General features: G+C 35.7%; 1 protein-coding gene across 1 annotated transcript; it reads right to left on the bottom strand.

Moving 5' to 3' along the window:
* Nucleotides 1–273: 273 nt before the first annotated feature.
* LOC104111750 (3-ketoacyl-CoA thiolase 2, peroxisomal) lies at nucleotides 274–6,373 on the bottom strand. The gene is made up of 14 exons (XM_009621517.4): nucleotides 6,110–6,373; nucleotides 3,271–3,347; nucleotides 2,996–3,080; nucleotides 2,779–2,905; nucleotides 2,585–2,683; nucleotides 2,353–2,420; nucleotides 2,128–2,235; nucleotides 1,973–2,050; nucleotides 1,750–1,882; nucleotides 1,576–1,672; nucleotides 1,272–1,395; nucleotides 1,088–1,196; nucleotides 707–790; nucleotides 274–590 (listed from the first exon to the last, which is right to left on the bottom strand). Exons 1-14 carry the CDS (start codon nucleotides 6,203–6,205, stop codon nucleotides 481–483), a joined length of 1,395 nt encoding a protein of 464 aa, XP_009619812.1. The 5' UTR covers nucleotides 6,206–6,373; the 3' UTR covers nucleotides 274–480.
* Between the last annotated feature and the right edge of the window lie 10,539 nt (nucleotides 6,374–16,912).

The following is a 16,912-nucleotide window of genomic DNA, read 5'->3' as shown; positions in this document are numbered from 1 at the left end:
ATAGGGCCATAGCAAATTCTCCTCAACTTTGTACAGATTAGAAAGATTGCAAGGAAATTGATTGGTTTTTTCCAATGAACTCCAATGCATAATAAGAACTAGAAAAAAAAGTTTCTTCTGTAGACCTAGTGAATCTTTTCTGATTTTGAAGGAGACCCCTGGAAAGCTTTTCACCTCACAGTGAACATATAACTGAACGAAAAAGATGAATATTCCCTTAATCAAAAGGAGAGTAGTTCTATGAAATATTGAAAAACAGGAGAATTCTGAAAGTTTGGAACACAAAACATATAAAGCATATCATGAAAGACCAAAGCAATTTTCAAAGTACAAGGCTGATCCAGCCGATAATCGCAAAACCAATGCAATTTTACAATCTATCTTTTTTTTCAAGAAAATGTCTCAAAGCTTACTATGATTTATTGTTCTTCTTCTCTGTAAATATTACTAAACGAAACGACTGCTGTGTATCCCTTCTGTTTATAGAGCATCCTTAGATAAGAGATTGTGGCTTCCAATTTTTCGGGCATTGCATAGCTCATCACAGGAGTCTCCTCTTTCAAAGACAGCAGCTGCCCCCATTCCAGTGCCTGTTGGGAAATGCAAAAAAAAATAACATCAGAAAAGGGTTGATGAGCCATTCTATTTTCAGGGTTTTGGGTGCTGAGGGGAGGGAGGGATCAAAAAGGGAGAGAATTGAACATACCTATGCACATGGACACCACACCAAATCGGCAGTCCTTTCCGCGACGTTTCATCTCGTGCAACAGAGTTGCAACGCATCGTGCTCCTGTTTTGACATATAGAAGCATCTCATGAGAATGATCTTTAAACACGGTATTTTTTAGCAACGAGAAGCCAATAACAAGCATACACAGAACCACCACACTACCCCCCCCCCCCCCAGCTGATAGATTGTTGTAAGGACTGATAAGAGCGAAAAGGTAGCGTCCCATATACCTATTGATCAACTGACTGGCGATAAAACCACTGCTACTCCAACAAGAGGAGTCTAGTACAACACGTTCTTACATGAAGCTTTTAATTCATCCCCGTGATTGTTATTCTATAAAATGGTCAAATTTACCTGTAGCGCCCAAAGGATGCCCGAGGGCCATTGCACCTCCATTAACGTTGATCTTCTCTGGGTCAAGTTCCAGCTTCTTACGGCAATAGACATATTGTGATGCGAATGCCTAAACAAGAGCCATAGTCAAGAAATTGTACTCTACGCATATAAGACGGAGAGCTGATGAATTTATGTAGATTACCTCATTTATCTCAAAGAGATCAATATCTTCAAGTTCAAGGCCTGCGGATTTGACAGCAGCAGGAATTGCAACAGCTGGACCAATTCCCATAATGGCAGGGTCTACACCCACGGCAGCAAAGGTCCTGCATGAACACTGGGTGTTAGTTCTCATTTAAGACAAACACCAATAATAGAATAAAGATGCAAAAAGTATACTGTCATCAGCTGACTAAGGTCAAGGCATGAGTCGGAGGAATTGTGAAGAAAACCACTAACGTGGAGAAAACCAAAAGACGCTCACTGCAAGTAACGTTACTACAGACCTGAATACACCAAGGATAGGAAGTCCCTTTTGCATTGCAAGACTTCTTTTCATAAGTAGTACAGCTCCAGCACCATCAGTGACTTGGCTAGAGTTCCCTGCAGCGAAGAGGAAAACTTTATTCACCAAACTCAAAATTTAAATTACATTACAGACCCAAAGACTACCAAATTACCAGCAGTAGTAGTTCCACTCTTCTTGAACACTGGCTTTAACTTTGCCAAGTCTGAAACAGAGGCATTTGGCCGTATACCATCATCAACAGAGATCGTTACCGGTGTCTCATCTCCGGTTTTTGGATCAACAATCTTTAACAGAAGACATCAGAAACGTAAGAGGGTAGTTGATATAGCTATTAATGGATACCCCAGTGGTTAAAATTTAGACAGGGATACCACCTTAGTGGGTACAGGAATTATTTCATCTTTGAATTTTCCGGAAGCAGAGGCTGCAGCAGCCTTACGATGCGAATCAACCTAGCAACAGAGATAAAAATGAGATGAGAATATATGCCACAGACATGATCATAAATTGAGGGGTCTATTTAACTTACTGCAGCCTGGTCTTGTTCCTGCCTTGTCACACCAAAACGATGTGCAACATTCTCAGAAGTAATACCCATAGGAAGAAGACAGTCTTGAGCTTGTGCCATCATCTTAACCTGAGATCAAATGTTACAGATCATGATAATCCTTCCAATAGAACTCATCTCTAAGAATAAGCCTAACAATATATAACAAAAGAATACACAATATTTTTCATAGAACAAGGGACATACTTTTGGGTTGACTGATCCTTCCCAAGCCATTGGGTTTGCGGTCATAGACTCCAATCCAGCGCCAATACCTGATTTGTTAGAGGTAAGTTAGCCAAACATGATTTGTTAGAGGTAAGTTAGCCAAACATGATTTGTTAGAGGTAAGTTAGCCAAACATGATTTGTTAGAGGAACACCGAATCCAAGGGAATGCAGTTACAATGCACTTCAGCAAAAGGAAATGGCAAACAAACCAATGTCATAAAATCCAGCTTTAATAGCTGCAGCTACATCAGCAACTGCTTGAAGGCCTGATGAACATTGCCGGTTTACAGTTCTAACTGGCACAGTTTCTGCTCGAGAGAAAAGAAAAATGAGCATATATTGAAATAAGAACCTCATAGATAAAATGAAGAACTTCACACCATGACGTACTAATAAAACCTACCAGGAAAACCAGCATAAAATGCAGCCATCCTGCACTCGCTTGCTCTCTGGGAACCTGGGGCCAACACCGTGCCGACAACAATATCCCCAACTTCACTAGGGCTCAGATTAGTCTTTTCCATCAACGCCTGTAGAGAATATTAAAGGAAGAATTAAAGGTAAATATCTTCGTTAATCTTGATCAACATCAACAAATGACTCAGCTTAGTGTAACGTACCTTTAGAACTGGAGCAAGTAAATCATCAGGATAAGTATCCTTGAAGCCGCCTCTCTTTGCTTTGCAAAGAGGAGTCCTATATGCACTGCATGGAACAAATACATTGTCACGGTAAGGATAAAGCCCATTGATCCAAGGAAACCACATATGTAGTGCAAATGAGAAGTTAAAACAAAACCATGAAAGTATAAAAAAGTAAGAGAGCAACACAAAGGTGCAGCTCAGGTAAACTCAAAAACTGAATCTAGAGACGGTTAATAACTATAACAACTTACGCGACTATGACGACATCATCTCCAAAGACAGAGGTCCTTTGGTAAGCAGCACTGTCTCCAGCAGAGCATACAGATGCCTGGTTTAAAATTGAGAGAACTTAAAGTAACAAAGGTATAATGTATTTCTTTTTTACGACACCAGATATTTGAAATTAGACAACCCCATTCACCACTCAACAAGTAATAGACTTTCACAGCGAAAGGAGTGTTCAAGAACAAGCCAAGTAACCGAAAATACCTAAAGACTTGGTATAACAATAAACATGTCATATAATTAACTGAATATTCCTGCAAACTGTAGTTACTAAACATCTAATGAACATAGTTTTGAACAGGATTAAACATGACACAGGCACATCCGCCATCAGACATGTAGGATTTCACCACCTTTTGTCCCTTACTCCGTTTTATACTGATCAATTGTAAAAAATATTTCCTAATATCTAAAAATAGAAAACTCAGCAATGAAACTAATAAATCAAACTCTGCATCCGCTTTATACACAGGTGTTCTTCCTATTAATTTGTAATTTAGGAGACATCCTCTTACACATTTTAGAGAATAAAAAACACAAGAAAAGAAGGAACAAAGCTAGTAGATTTACAAAGAGAAACGCAACAACCTAATTGGAAAAGAATGAACTTGAAAAGGTCGTCATCCATGATAGGCTTTTCTTTTCCAATTATTGTACTCTGGACGGTGTTTAACTGAGGACGAGTTTAAGAAATAAAGACACTTTTGAAACTTGTCATTAAAAACAAGTCGGAGATATTAGTATGGTTATAAATTGTCTCATTAAGGGTAAAATTAATAGTTTAAAGTTTTATTACTTCTGAATGTAAAAATGTGTCATTATTTTCGGGAAAAGGGCCAAATATACCCCTCTACTTTTAGATATTGTCGACATTTAACCTCGGTTTATACTATCCGGCCAAATTTACCCCTACCGTTATACTATCGGGCCAAATATACCCCTACAATCAACAAACCTTTAAAAATTACCCCTCAGTCATTCAGGTGGCTCAGAATCTCCCAAATCATTTTAATTAAATTACTGATTCTTCTTCTTGGTCCGCTATTTTCGAAATAAATGGCATTTACCTACTTTCTGAATTGGAGAAAAAAATAAGAGAAAAGAAATATGAAATAATACAACAGTTAATAAACGAAGTATAGTTATTTGAAAATTTTAAATTAAGTAGCTTGTCTAAATTCTAAAAGTATTTACAACATCCCAATTTTAGTGAATTCACTGCACCAAATATATGAGGGCTTTGCAAGTATTAGTGATTGAAGTTGAAGTTCCTTGGAGACTTTATATTGTCGAATGCAACTTTGCTTTAATCAAATGCCTACACATTGTGCACTCTTAAGTTAGTCGATCGAACTCTGTACTAACCAGATAATGACAAAATATATTTGAATATACATGTACATACGTAATGATCTGCTGCATATAATGCAATAAATAGACCCACTGAATTCTACAGTGTGTATATGGTTGGAAAAAAAAAAACCCAATTCCAAACCCATTATAACAAGAAGAGAAGTGGGTGCATTGGTAATTAAAAATATTCATGAATCATTTGTATAGTCTAGTAACTTTAGCATTCACATCAATAGTAATTTTTGAAAATAGTGGAGCAAGAAGAACAATAAGTGATTTAAATAAAAATAATTTGGGAGATTTTGGATTACTTAACACATGAAAGGGTAATTTTTAAAAGTTTGCCGATTGTAGAGGTAAATTTGGCCCGATAGTAAAAGGTATAACAATAGAAGTAAATTTGGTCGGATAGTATAACGGAGGTTAGATGTAGACAATATCTGAAAGTATAGACGTATAATTGACCATTTTCCCTTATTTTTCTGATAAACTAAAAAAAAAAAAAAGTGTCACGTAAATTGGGATAGACAGGAATATCCATTTACAACTATATCACAGTTCCACTCCAAATAACAAAAGAAATTAATAGGTCATCAGATCTGCAGGAAAATAATATTTCTACTAATGGCATAAAAGCACTACGGAATAACTCTGATCTTGACCCCTCCCAAAACATGAAAACAATTAATGACTTCTTATATCTAACACCTTCCACCTATGGATCGAATTCAGCTATATACCCTCGTAAAAACTACTCAACTACCTATCCACAAAACTCAAACTTTCGCTCAAAACATACATAAAAAACAAACAAAACCATATACAAAAACATAAATTTAGCTCAAACTTCAATCTACATATCAAAATAAACCATACCCACATAAAAAAACTTAACGACCTGCCCACAAGATTCAAACTTTTAGCTCAAAAACATACACAAACCCAATAAAACCATATACAAAAACAGAAATTTAGCTCAAAACTTCAATCTTCAGATCAAAATAAAAAGTACCACATCAAAATCAATCAATAAAACAATAAAAATATACACAGTAAACCAAACTGAAATTCAAGAAAAAAGATAGAATTCAGAATTGAATTGAAAGCAAGACTTGAACGGTAGCTCAAAACATACGCAAAAACCCAATAAAACCATATACAAAAACATAACTTTCGCTCAAAACTTCAATCTACAGATCAAAATGAAAAAAATATCCACATCAAAACCCACCAAGAAAAGAATAATTCAAAACATACCGAATAAACCAAATTGAAAATCATTTATAAAACAAATTGAATCCAAAGGTGGGATTGAAAAGAAGAAATAAAACACAGCCACAAAAAATTGAAAATCAAGAAACAAAAACAAATCAAAAATAGAATTTTGAAAATTATAAAAGAAAAAACCAAACACACCAAAGCACTCAATTGAAATTGGAAAAAAGAACTCACAGCAATGGATGATTCAATATTTTCCAAGGAAGAAGAAGTTTGAGAAGGACGAAGGTGTTGAAGAAGAACTCTTTGTCTCTCAATTGCTTTCTCCATTTGATTTCACAATTATTTTTTTTTAGTACAAATTACTCTAAAAATTGATTAGAATATTTTTGAGCTAGTTTTCTACTCTGTCTCTCTTTATATGGGGAAAGAGGGTCGGTTTGTGTATTGGGATTTGCAAAAACGTGAAAGTTTATCTAGAAATGGGTTTAAACGAAGGAAGATAAAGTTGGTGACGCTGTTCTGATATTTTTTTTTAATCAATTCTGGGGAGGTAAATGACAATATTGCAATTATTTTTGTAAAAACCACTCTATTTTAGCGGTTGACATACACGCGCCAGTTGTCTTGCTTTTGTCTTTTATATAAGCATTTTTCATTTAATCATTAATGAAGTGATATGTATTTTTTAAATTTTTACTAGTTAAAATTAAATTATTTAATTTAATATAAATATTAAATGCAAATAAATATTTTTTTATTTGAACGTTTATTGTAATAATTTGAAAGTAATATATTCTAATTGTTTAGTATTATTAGACTAAATTAGAATTTAAAAAAGAGTTGAGACTTTTAAAACGTTAATTTATAATGCTCAAATATCAAAAGTATCGTCTTGTGTGATGATTGATGAAATATGTTTGGTTGATCAGTTGATGTATGCATCATTGCGATGAACATATAATGTAGAACTTTTGTATATAGTTTATCATAGTTAACTAATAATATATACTATGTTATAATTTATTATTTAAATATAATAAAATAATAAGTTATTGTAGGCGTTATAGTAAAAAACATTGTGTGTGATATATTGTGTTAAGTTTTATAAGAAATATCTTATTATAAGCAAAATAAAAATATAAATATTATGAGTATTTAAAGATAAAAATGCAAATTAATTCTTTTTAGAAATAGACAAAGATTGAAACAGTACCAAACGAATTTAAATAGAAGGAGTATTATTGCTTCAAATTTTTGAAAATTAGATAAATTGGATAAAAACAATAATTTGAAATAAGATTTTGACATAATTAGTTAATACTTGGTAATATGTCAATTCAATTCTACATTATTGTATTTCAAAGCTTGGTATGTGCTTGGAAATGTTATATGGAAATACATATAATTACTTGTAGCCGTATATGGCAACTTATTTATTGTTACAAATTATAAATATAGATTATTGAAAATTTCAGAACCTGATTATAATTGCAACAAATAACTTTGAATTTTAAATTTTCATATAAACTTAACGAAATTAAAATTTGAATTTCAAAATTACAAAAAATTAAGGCTAATTCAAAGGCAAAGAGACAGATATAGAAATTCAAAGTGGCAAAAACACGCGCCATTAGGGAGAATGATGAAAGAGCACATAGAGATGCGTGCCGAAGAGAGAAATATAAAACGGATTTTCCTCATCTGAAAGCTCACCAATTACGTATCTGTCCAATCGTTAAATTCAACGGCTCTGATTTACCAAATTATTTGTGGAATTAATAGATGATGATGAAGTTGAGGCAGCTCTTTCTTTTTCATTCACTTGGTATTATGAGAATTTTGACCATTTTATCTGGTCAATTTTTAATTTTTGAAAAAAAAAAGACAATTGGAAAGTAAATTTGAGAAATATTTGAGTAAAATAAAATTGTGGTTTATGTTATAAAATAAAGACCGTAAAGTAAAGAAACTGAAGACAAGTATAGAGAGAGATTGATATATTATTCAACTTCAAACTAATGTACATAATGAACTGAATTCTTCTCTATTTATAGAAGAAAGGAAGCTGATGTGTAAGCTGCTACTGCAAGCTGCTGTGTAAGCTACTTGTAAGCTGCTGTATAAATTGCTTGTAAGCTGCTACTCTAAGATGCTGTGAAAGCTGCTAATGTTCCATATATAGATAATCTTCTACCAGAGATAATATATATCCATAACGGAGTACTGAAAGGATAAGCTTCTTCAGGAGGCTTATTTCTAATAGAGTACTAAATGAACATCCATAATATAATATATTTATAACACTCCCCCTTGGATGTTCATTAAAAGATATTGTGCCTCGTTAAAACCTTACTAGGAAAAATCCAGTGGAAAAAATTCTAGTGAAGGAAAAAGAGTACACATATTTAGTAATACGCAATTCTAGCTGCCTCATTAAAAACCTTACAAGAAAAACTCCATGGGAAAAACTTTAGTAAGGAAAAAAGATACAATGCGTATTTCACTCCCCCAGATGAAAACCTTGTTCCAAATATTTGAGTCTCTGCATTCCAATCTTGTATGCCATCTTCTCAAAAGTTGAAGTTGGCAAAGTGAACAAATCTACTGGATTGTCACTTGAACGGATTTGTTGCACATCGATGTCACCATTTTTCCCGAAGATCATGTGTGTAGAATAATTTTGGTGAAATATGCTTCGTTCTATCTCCTTTTATAAATTAGCCTTTTAATCGGGCTATGCATGTAGCATTGTCTTCGTATAATATTGTGGGTTTTTTTATCACATTTCAACCCACATTTTTCTCGAATAAAATGAATCACTGATCTCAACCATACGCATTCCCTACTTGCTTCATGAATAACTATTATCTCAGCATGATTTGAAGAAGTAGCAGCAATAGATTGCTTTGTGAAGCGCCATGATATGACAGTACCTCCACATGTAAACACATACCCGATTTGAGATCGAACTTTATGGGGATCGGATAAATAACCTGCATCTGCACAACCAATATGATCTGCACCACCTTTGCTAGCATTAGCAAGATACATAAGTGCACCAATTGCACTGAGATAGAGTGTTCCAGGACCAAGGAGTTCCTCATCCTCTTCTAGAGGTCGGAACGGATCCTTATTCACTTCATGTGATCAAACACTCATTTGGTGTACTTAATGGGTGTGCTTTGTCCATGTAAAAACGTTTTAAGACCTTTTCTGTATAGACAGATTGATGGATAAAGATCCCGCCTGCTAAATATTCAATTTGCAGACTAAGACAAAGTTTATCCCTTTGGAGCTCTTCTGGAGTTCCTATGAGATTTATGCCATTAACATAAACAACAAGTATAACAAACTATGATATTGTTTTCTTTGTAAAAATGCATGGACAAATGTCATCATTTACATAACATTCATTCATCAATTCAGTGAGGCGATTATATCACATGCGCCCAGATTGATTTAAACCGTACAAAGATCTTTGTAATCTGATTGAATACATTTCACGATGCTTTGAACTATATGCTTCAGGCATTTAAAATCCTTCAGGGATCTTCATATAGACTTAATCAAATGAGTCATATAGGTTAAGACTTGCATTTAGATGGCATGACATCTTCAAGTATCTGGATTACAGGTCCGATCCTCACAATCTTTTACAATATTGTAAGCTATATTGTATCAAATATATCATCGACGATGGTTTTGTATCGGTTCTTAAGCGACATAACTTGTTGAGATCTCATCACTTTCCTTATTTTCAGGTACCTGAACTTCTTCTGGAGTTTCATGAAATATTATATCGTGGGCTCTTCTAGAGCTCATTTCCTCCTCATTATGATCATTTGCTCCTATAATTTTTCAAGGATTGTTATCTTTAGAACCGATCAGTTTACTACGCTTCATGCGTGTAGTAAACTTTATCCTTCGGGGACTTTAATTTTAATAGGAACATTTGCGGCTGAAATATGATATTTAATTTTGGATCAGCAAATGCTTCTGGCATTTAACTTGAATTATCTTCTAGGTGAGGATAATATTAATGATAATTCGATTCATATAGCATATTTTCCAGTTGTTTATTCCATCCCCCAAATGTTAGAAAAACTAACAGATATCCCCAATCTTCTTTGGGAAACCTATCTTTATGCATTGTAGTAGATAAATTAATCATATACCACACATCAAAAGTTATTAGATAGTAAAAATATTTGGTTTCTGATCCTAAACCAATTGTGAGGGGAGGACTTATCATATTTTGTTGGTCTGATGCATACAAGTGTTGTTGTATGTAATTTAAAAAATCTTAGACCAACACATGAGGCTTTGTTCTCATAAGCAATAGTTTAGCCATTAATAAGTGGTATTCAATGCTAAACTAGCTTGGATATAACCAGCATCATCAAAATGAACTATCTTGATTTCATAATATGAAAATTATGCTCTTAATTGATAAATATAATTTCAAATGCCAAACTGCAGGTTGACAATAAACACACATGTAACCATCTCATATATGCATCTATAAGTGGTTCACATGATAAGTGAATGGGCCCATATTCACCTTTTATATATTTCAGAATTTAGGGATTTTAGTCCCAACTTTAGCTGGTATAATCAATTTATTATAAGAACAAGCAACACAAGAGAATTTTTGAAGAGTCTTCTAGCTCTTCAATATATGCTTATATGAATTCTCAAATAGCTCATTTAAAAATGGCAAATGAAAACTTCAAGTTTATCATGACATGTGCTATCTCTAAGTAAACTTCTGGTTTACTATGGCATAAACTTTTTGTAACGACCCGGCCAGTCGTTTCTAGTATTACAACCTCGTCTCCCCCATTTACTACTCAATTTATGCTTTACAGTTGTTATATAACTTATCGGGGGTGATTAATTCGGGTCTGGTGAGGTTTTCAAATAATTTGGAACATATAGTTCCAAGGTTTAGAACTTAAGTTGAAAAGGTTGACCGGATGTTGAATTATGTGTAACGACCCCAGAGAATTTTTGCTAAGGAAATTAAAGTTTTGTGGTACCGAGGTAGATCAATTAGTACAAGGGTTGTAGAATTTTCTCCCTTGGATGTTAATTTCAAAGCAACAAGACTAAAGAAAATACAGTGATCTATCTCCCCATAGCGCAGCTATAGCACAAGAGGGAAGCTGAAAATTTTAGCAAACCAGTGAGCTAAAGCCTTATAGCACATGGATAGCACCATTGGAAAAATATTGTATCCGATTTTAGCAAACCAGTGAGCTAAAGCCTTATAGCACAGGGATAACACCAGTGAAAAAATACTGTACCTGGGCCTATTAATACATGAGCGGGGAGAGAGAAGAATAAAAGGATTTCAAGACTAGGGCTTTTCTCTCCATCACCCACCCTGCCAAGGCTTCCAATATACACTTAAGGTGAGTTTTTAAGAGTGTTTTTATGATGATTTCACTTTTCAATCACTAATTGCAACAAGATTTTGTATTGGATTTCATAGGATTTCTTCAAAATCTCAAGAACACCCCAAAAGTTGACTTTCAAGATTTGGTCTTCAAGAGGTAATCTTTCATTCTTAAACCTATAATCATGGATTGTTAGTGAATATATGAGCAAGAAATAAGCATTAGCATTTATTGGATGGTGCTTGGAAGCCATAAATACTTCAACTAGATTATTGGGTATAGTAGAGATTTTGTAATGAATTAATTAATAACAATTTGGTGGATGTGAGTTCATTGATGATTGCAATGGAGCTAAAGAAGGAAATTTGTATACAAAGGATGGTTTAATATCTCTTATTGGTGGGAAAGAGGGATTGTTGGATGAAAAAATACCATTACTGGAGGTAGTTAAATTCTATGCACTCTAGGTGTTTGATAAAATGCCAAAACGACCAAAAACCTGGAAATTTTTACTAATATTGGTCCAATTAAATTATGTTGATGTAGATTAAAATTGTAAGAGTTGTGGGTGGTTTTAGTAGCACTAAAGAGCTCCATCAAGGGATGTTGGCTAAACTACTCTCTTAGAATTGAATTCCACGATATTCCCATAAGTTTTAAGTATAGTTGGACTCGTGGTTGGATGGGCATTCATATTTTGTAACTCTTGTCGAGTTCCAAGACGTGGGCCTCACGGGCGATTTTGAGTGCAATTTAGGATTTTACTGGAAAAATTAGTATTTTCATATGGAATTAATTCCTATAATTGGTATTGACTGAGTCGAATTAATTGTGGCTAGATACGAGGCTTTCAGAGACCAATTCTCGTGGCAAGGGCATATCGGAATAAAGAATTACACGAGTTGAGGTAAGTAGCAGTTATAAATCTGGTCCTGAGGGTATGGAACTCCCCATATTTTTGTATCATGTGATTATTTTGGAGGTGACACACATGCTAGGTGACGGGCGTATGGGCATGCACCGAGGGGATTGTGACTTGGTCCGTCCCATGAAACTGTAAAGTTGAATAACTTATTGTTAGCTATATGCTCTCTATGTATTGAAGAAATTTGACTGTAAATCATGTTAGAAATCATGCTTAGGCTATGTTATAGTACTGTTGGGACCCGCAGAGGTCGCGTACTTATTGAATTATTTGCTAATTGCTGTCTTGTACTCAGTCATGATTTTACTTGCGTATCATACCTCAGTCCTTCTTGATTTTTTTGATATACTATGTTATCTTTGTTTGGGCCGATCTTTGTGATTTTCGAGAGCCGAGAGACTAGAGAGGTTGATGACTGAGTAAGGCCGAGGGCCTGTCCGTGAGGTAAGGATACTATGGCACATGAGTTGTTCGTGCAGGATATTATAGCACGTGAGTTGTCCGTGCATCACGCGAGTTGTCCGTGTAGCACGTGAGTTGTCCGTGAGGATTTTGGCGCTTGGGCTATAGGAGCCCCTCCGGAGTCTGTACACCCCCAGTGAGCGCGGGTACCCATTGAGTGTGAGTGCTGAGGTTTGGGAGCCGAGTGAGTGATTATTGTCCTGAGAGGCTGTACTTACTTTTCATTTGTTGTTGCACTTAGGTTCTATCTGTCATTGTTGTGAAATTTTCTGAAAGATTTTATATCCGGAATACATGAACTTGAACTGCATAGAATTGATTTGACTTAAAATGCTGGAATTGAAAGCATGTCTATTCTTTGCTGGAATTACTGAAAATGAACTATAATTGTGTAGCTCATCACTATCTTTAGTTCCTTATTTATTATTGTTACTTACTGAGTTGGTTGTACTCATGCTACACCCTGCACTTCGTGTGTACATCCAGGTATTTTCGGACATAGCGGGTGTTGATTCTTTCGCGCAGCTTATTTTTTCGAAGATTCTGAGGTAGTTGTCGTGTTTCGCAGACCTTGTCTCTCCTTCCCTATCTCCTTGTTTACTGTATTTGGTCTCAGACTATCATAGACCATATTTTTCAGACTTGTAATCATATTAGATGCTCATGTACTCAGTGACGCCAGGTTTTGGGAGTATTTATATTTGTACTTGTGAGATTTCTTCCGCTGAATTTAGTCATTCTCTTTTCAAATTTAAAAGAATACGTGGTTTATTGAGATTGTCGGCTTGCCTAGTATTGAGATAGGCGCCATCACGACGGGTGGGATTTTGGGTCGTGATAAGTTGGTATCAGATCCTAGGTTACATAGGTCTCACGAGTCATGAGCAGGTTTCATAGAGTCTTGCGGATCGGTACGGAGACGTCTGTACTTATCTTCGAGAGGCTGTAAAACCCTTAGGAAAAATTCACTTTCTTGTATTCTGTCATGCGAATTTGTTAATTCCGGAAACTATATTTTTGTAATTTTATTCTCTCACAGATGGTGAGGACACGTACTACCAGATCGGATGGTCAGCCACCAGTACCACCAGTTAATGCCGCGAGAGGCCGGGGTCAAGGTAGAGGTCGAGGTGTAGCTCGTACCACAGTTGGACCAGCACCTGTAGTACCACCAGTTGCTCCAGCTTAGGATCAAATTCCAGATATAGCTGAGTCGACAGGACTAGCTCAGGCACCAGCTGTGCCCATCGAGATTCCAGGCCTTTAGGAGACTTTGGCCCAGATATTGACAGTTTGCACTGGTCTTGCTCAAGTGGTTTCGGCTTAGTCCGCACCTGCCATGTGAGACCCCAGGTGTTTCTCTCTTCTCTTACGTAATATACGTAACGTGGCGTAGTTATATTAAGTATATATGATTGGGTATAGCACATTGAGAGAATAAGACTGAAAATGTGTGGTAATATCAAGGAACTAAACTAAAGCTTTAAGTCAAAGGAATTCCTTAAACAAAGGTTCATGGTTAAAGAAATGGCTCGGGTAGTACCCCACACATTCGAAAGGTTTAAGTTAACTTGCACCTATGGGATAAGACTAAGAGTGTATAATATGCTAAGAATAATGTGTTATGAGGTATTATAATATCACACTGGTCACATGTTAAGTTTTGGAGTCAAGCAAGTTGCGAAATAAAGGTTGGCAAAAGTTATAGTAAATTTCTCTAATAAATTTTCTAAACTTTGGGTCAAATGTATCAGATCATTTCTCCCAATATATAAAGATTTATGGGACCCACAACCTACTAAATCGAAGGTCTACGAGTCTAGTTTGCAATCAAAGAAATTTCACATCAAACCGACATTGGAGTAAAAGGTTATGACTGTTTTACCGCGGACTGTCCGGGCTGAAATCAGGTCGCGAACCGGGTCGGGTCAAACAAGTGGTATAAGTCGGAAAATCTGACTTTTAAGACCCCAAAACATTTCATCTTCGTCCCAAAATAGTGAGAAAGCTTAAGAGAGGGTTTCATGGTGTTCTTGAGTGATTAAGGTGCGTTTTTAACGATTTTTATCGTTAAAGTTTGCCCCCGTGCCTAGAAGAGAAATCTCTACGCTTTGCAATCGTTTTCCCCTTCTATTAGCTGTGTTTGGAGCTATTTTTGGAAGATAGGAAATTGTTGTTCTTGCTGGTTCTTCAGGATTTATACTTGGTTTGCCAAGGTAATCATCTTGGGACTCTTTTATGATCGTTTTTACAAAGTTCTACGGGCGTTTCGTCAAGTTAGGGTCATATGGCAAATCTGGCAATTTAAACTCATTTATGAACTATTTATAAGTGTGTATAAGCTGCATATATATAGTGGTTTCGAAGCTTAGGACGTAAGGAACAACTTTCATGAAGGAACTATAGGCATTCAGACGTTTGTTGGAGAGGTATATTAAGGCTAAGCTTCGTCCTTCCTTTTAGCACGAATTTTGGGAAATTCCTAAGACGCCAAATGTGATATTTTACTATTCTGTTGCTAGAAAGACCTTCTGTGAAAGGCATTGGTATCTTTGCTGAAGTATTTTCATGATGCTATTAGGTTGATATTCCACTCGTTCGGTTAAAAAGGGTATTCGACATCTATATATGTCATTTTGTTGGCTTTCTTAAATATTTGTCCATATATATATGAATTCTTATTCGTCTTTGGGTTGTGTGACTTAAAAATAAAGGCACTTAGTATTTGCGATCAGTCCTTCTTCCTTGTTAAAGTGTATTTTAAAATCTCTAAAGTGACACGTCGATTTCAAAATTTTTAAATATAATTTTTATGTTTAAACTACTAAAACATTTAATTTTTTTTGAAATACTTTCTTTTACTAATTATCAAGAAATCAGGTATAAGGACTAAGTGAAGCACCTTAAGCTTTTTATGAACATATTCAGAGTTAAGTTATCTTTCTAAAAGTCGAGTTAAGTTTTCAAACTTATTAAAAAAAGATATGAGGTTCCACGAGACATTTGTATGCGATACGAAGGTGATTATGAGATTATGAGAATAAGAGTACCAATGAGCCAAGGTTGGCTAAGTTCTTGTTATGGCCTATTATGTGCATTCAAAGTTCATATCATACATGACATATTATGCATGGACTTCGAGCTATAATCGGAGGTAAGGGGCCTATTTGCCCGAAAGACTATATATATTGTACAGATGGCCACAGGTTGGCAATATGATACCGGTTAGCTACCGGGAGAGACCGCCATTGCTAGCATTTGGTTGGGTATGTCATGCATTTACATCAATATATATGTATTCACGACATACGATTACACGAGCATACCATGCATATTTTATTACTTATGAGGTCGGATGTCGGCCATGGAGGCTATCAGAGTTTCAGTGTCAGGTGGTATCTTTATTACCTTTTTACATCAGCTATGTATGATTCTACTTTCTGCCTTACATACCAGTACATTTTTATTCGTACTGATGTCCCGTTGCCTGGGGACACTGTATTTTTGTTTCGTGCGTGCAGGTCCAGGTAGGGACTCTGATCGACCCCTCCGCTAGGATTTTGAGGTTCAACTGTGAGTTGGTAAGCTCCACCTCTTCCTGGAGCTTTCATAGGATGGTTACTTTTGTTGTACAGTTTGGGTATAGTTGGGGCCTTATCCCGACAGTGCTTATGACACTCTTAGAGGCTATTGTGGACACAATATTCTGGGTTTCTTTTTGCTGCTTTCAATCTCCAGCCCATAGGCTTGGCATGTATATATAGGTGTGTAGGCATGTATGTCTTCAGTCGCGGCCTCGTCAGCCAGCTAGTATTTTATTATTTTGGCTTGTCTACCTATGTTTATATGGCTTATTGTTATTCATGTCATAACCTTACGGTCCAGGCTTAGTATTTCAGATGTTGTACTGCCCGATCTGTTGGGCCCCCAGTCTAGTTAGCTAGTATGTTTAGTGGCTAACTCGATCGAATACAGTATTGAGTGCCAGTCGTGCCTCCCCTAGTTTGGGGCATGAAAAACTTGGTATCAGAGCAGGTCGTATCCAGGGAGTCCACAAGCCGTGTCTAGTAGAGTCTTACTTATGGGTGTGTTATGCACCACACTTATAATCAAGAGGCTTTGAGGCATTTAAGAATGGTCACATTTTTTTCAATTAATAGATCGTGTTATAGAGAGAAGTTATAAGAACATATGAAATCTAAATCGTGCTTTGTGTTTCCTATCTAACATGCTATTTACGCTCAGGAG

This window comes from Nicotiana tomentosiformis, chromosome 9, assembly GCF_000390325.3.
Source record: "Nicotiana tomentosiformis chromosome 9, ASM39032v3, whole genome shotgun sequence".
Taxonomy (NCBI): Eukaryota; Viridiplantae; Streptophyta; class Magnoliopsida; order Solanales; family Solanaceae; genus Nicotiana; species Nicotiana tomentosiformis.
Note: the sequence above shows the minus strand (reverse complement) of the source record. Positions and strands in the feature narration are given on the sequence as shown.

Coding starts and splice junctions, on each gene's coding strand:
- LOC104111750 (XM_009621517.4), bottom strand. CDS start 6,205: ATGGAGAAAGCAATTGAGAGACAAAGAGTTCTTCTTCAACACCTTCGT. Junction 3,081..3,270: donor GATGATGTCGTCATAGTCGC/GTAAGTTGTTAT, acceptor TGTTCCATGCAG/TGCATATAGGACTCCTCTTT. Junction 1,673..1,749: donor GAGTGGAACTACTACTGCTG/GTAATTTGGTAG, acceptor TCTTCGCTGCAG/GGAACTCTAGCCAAGTCACT.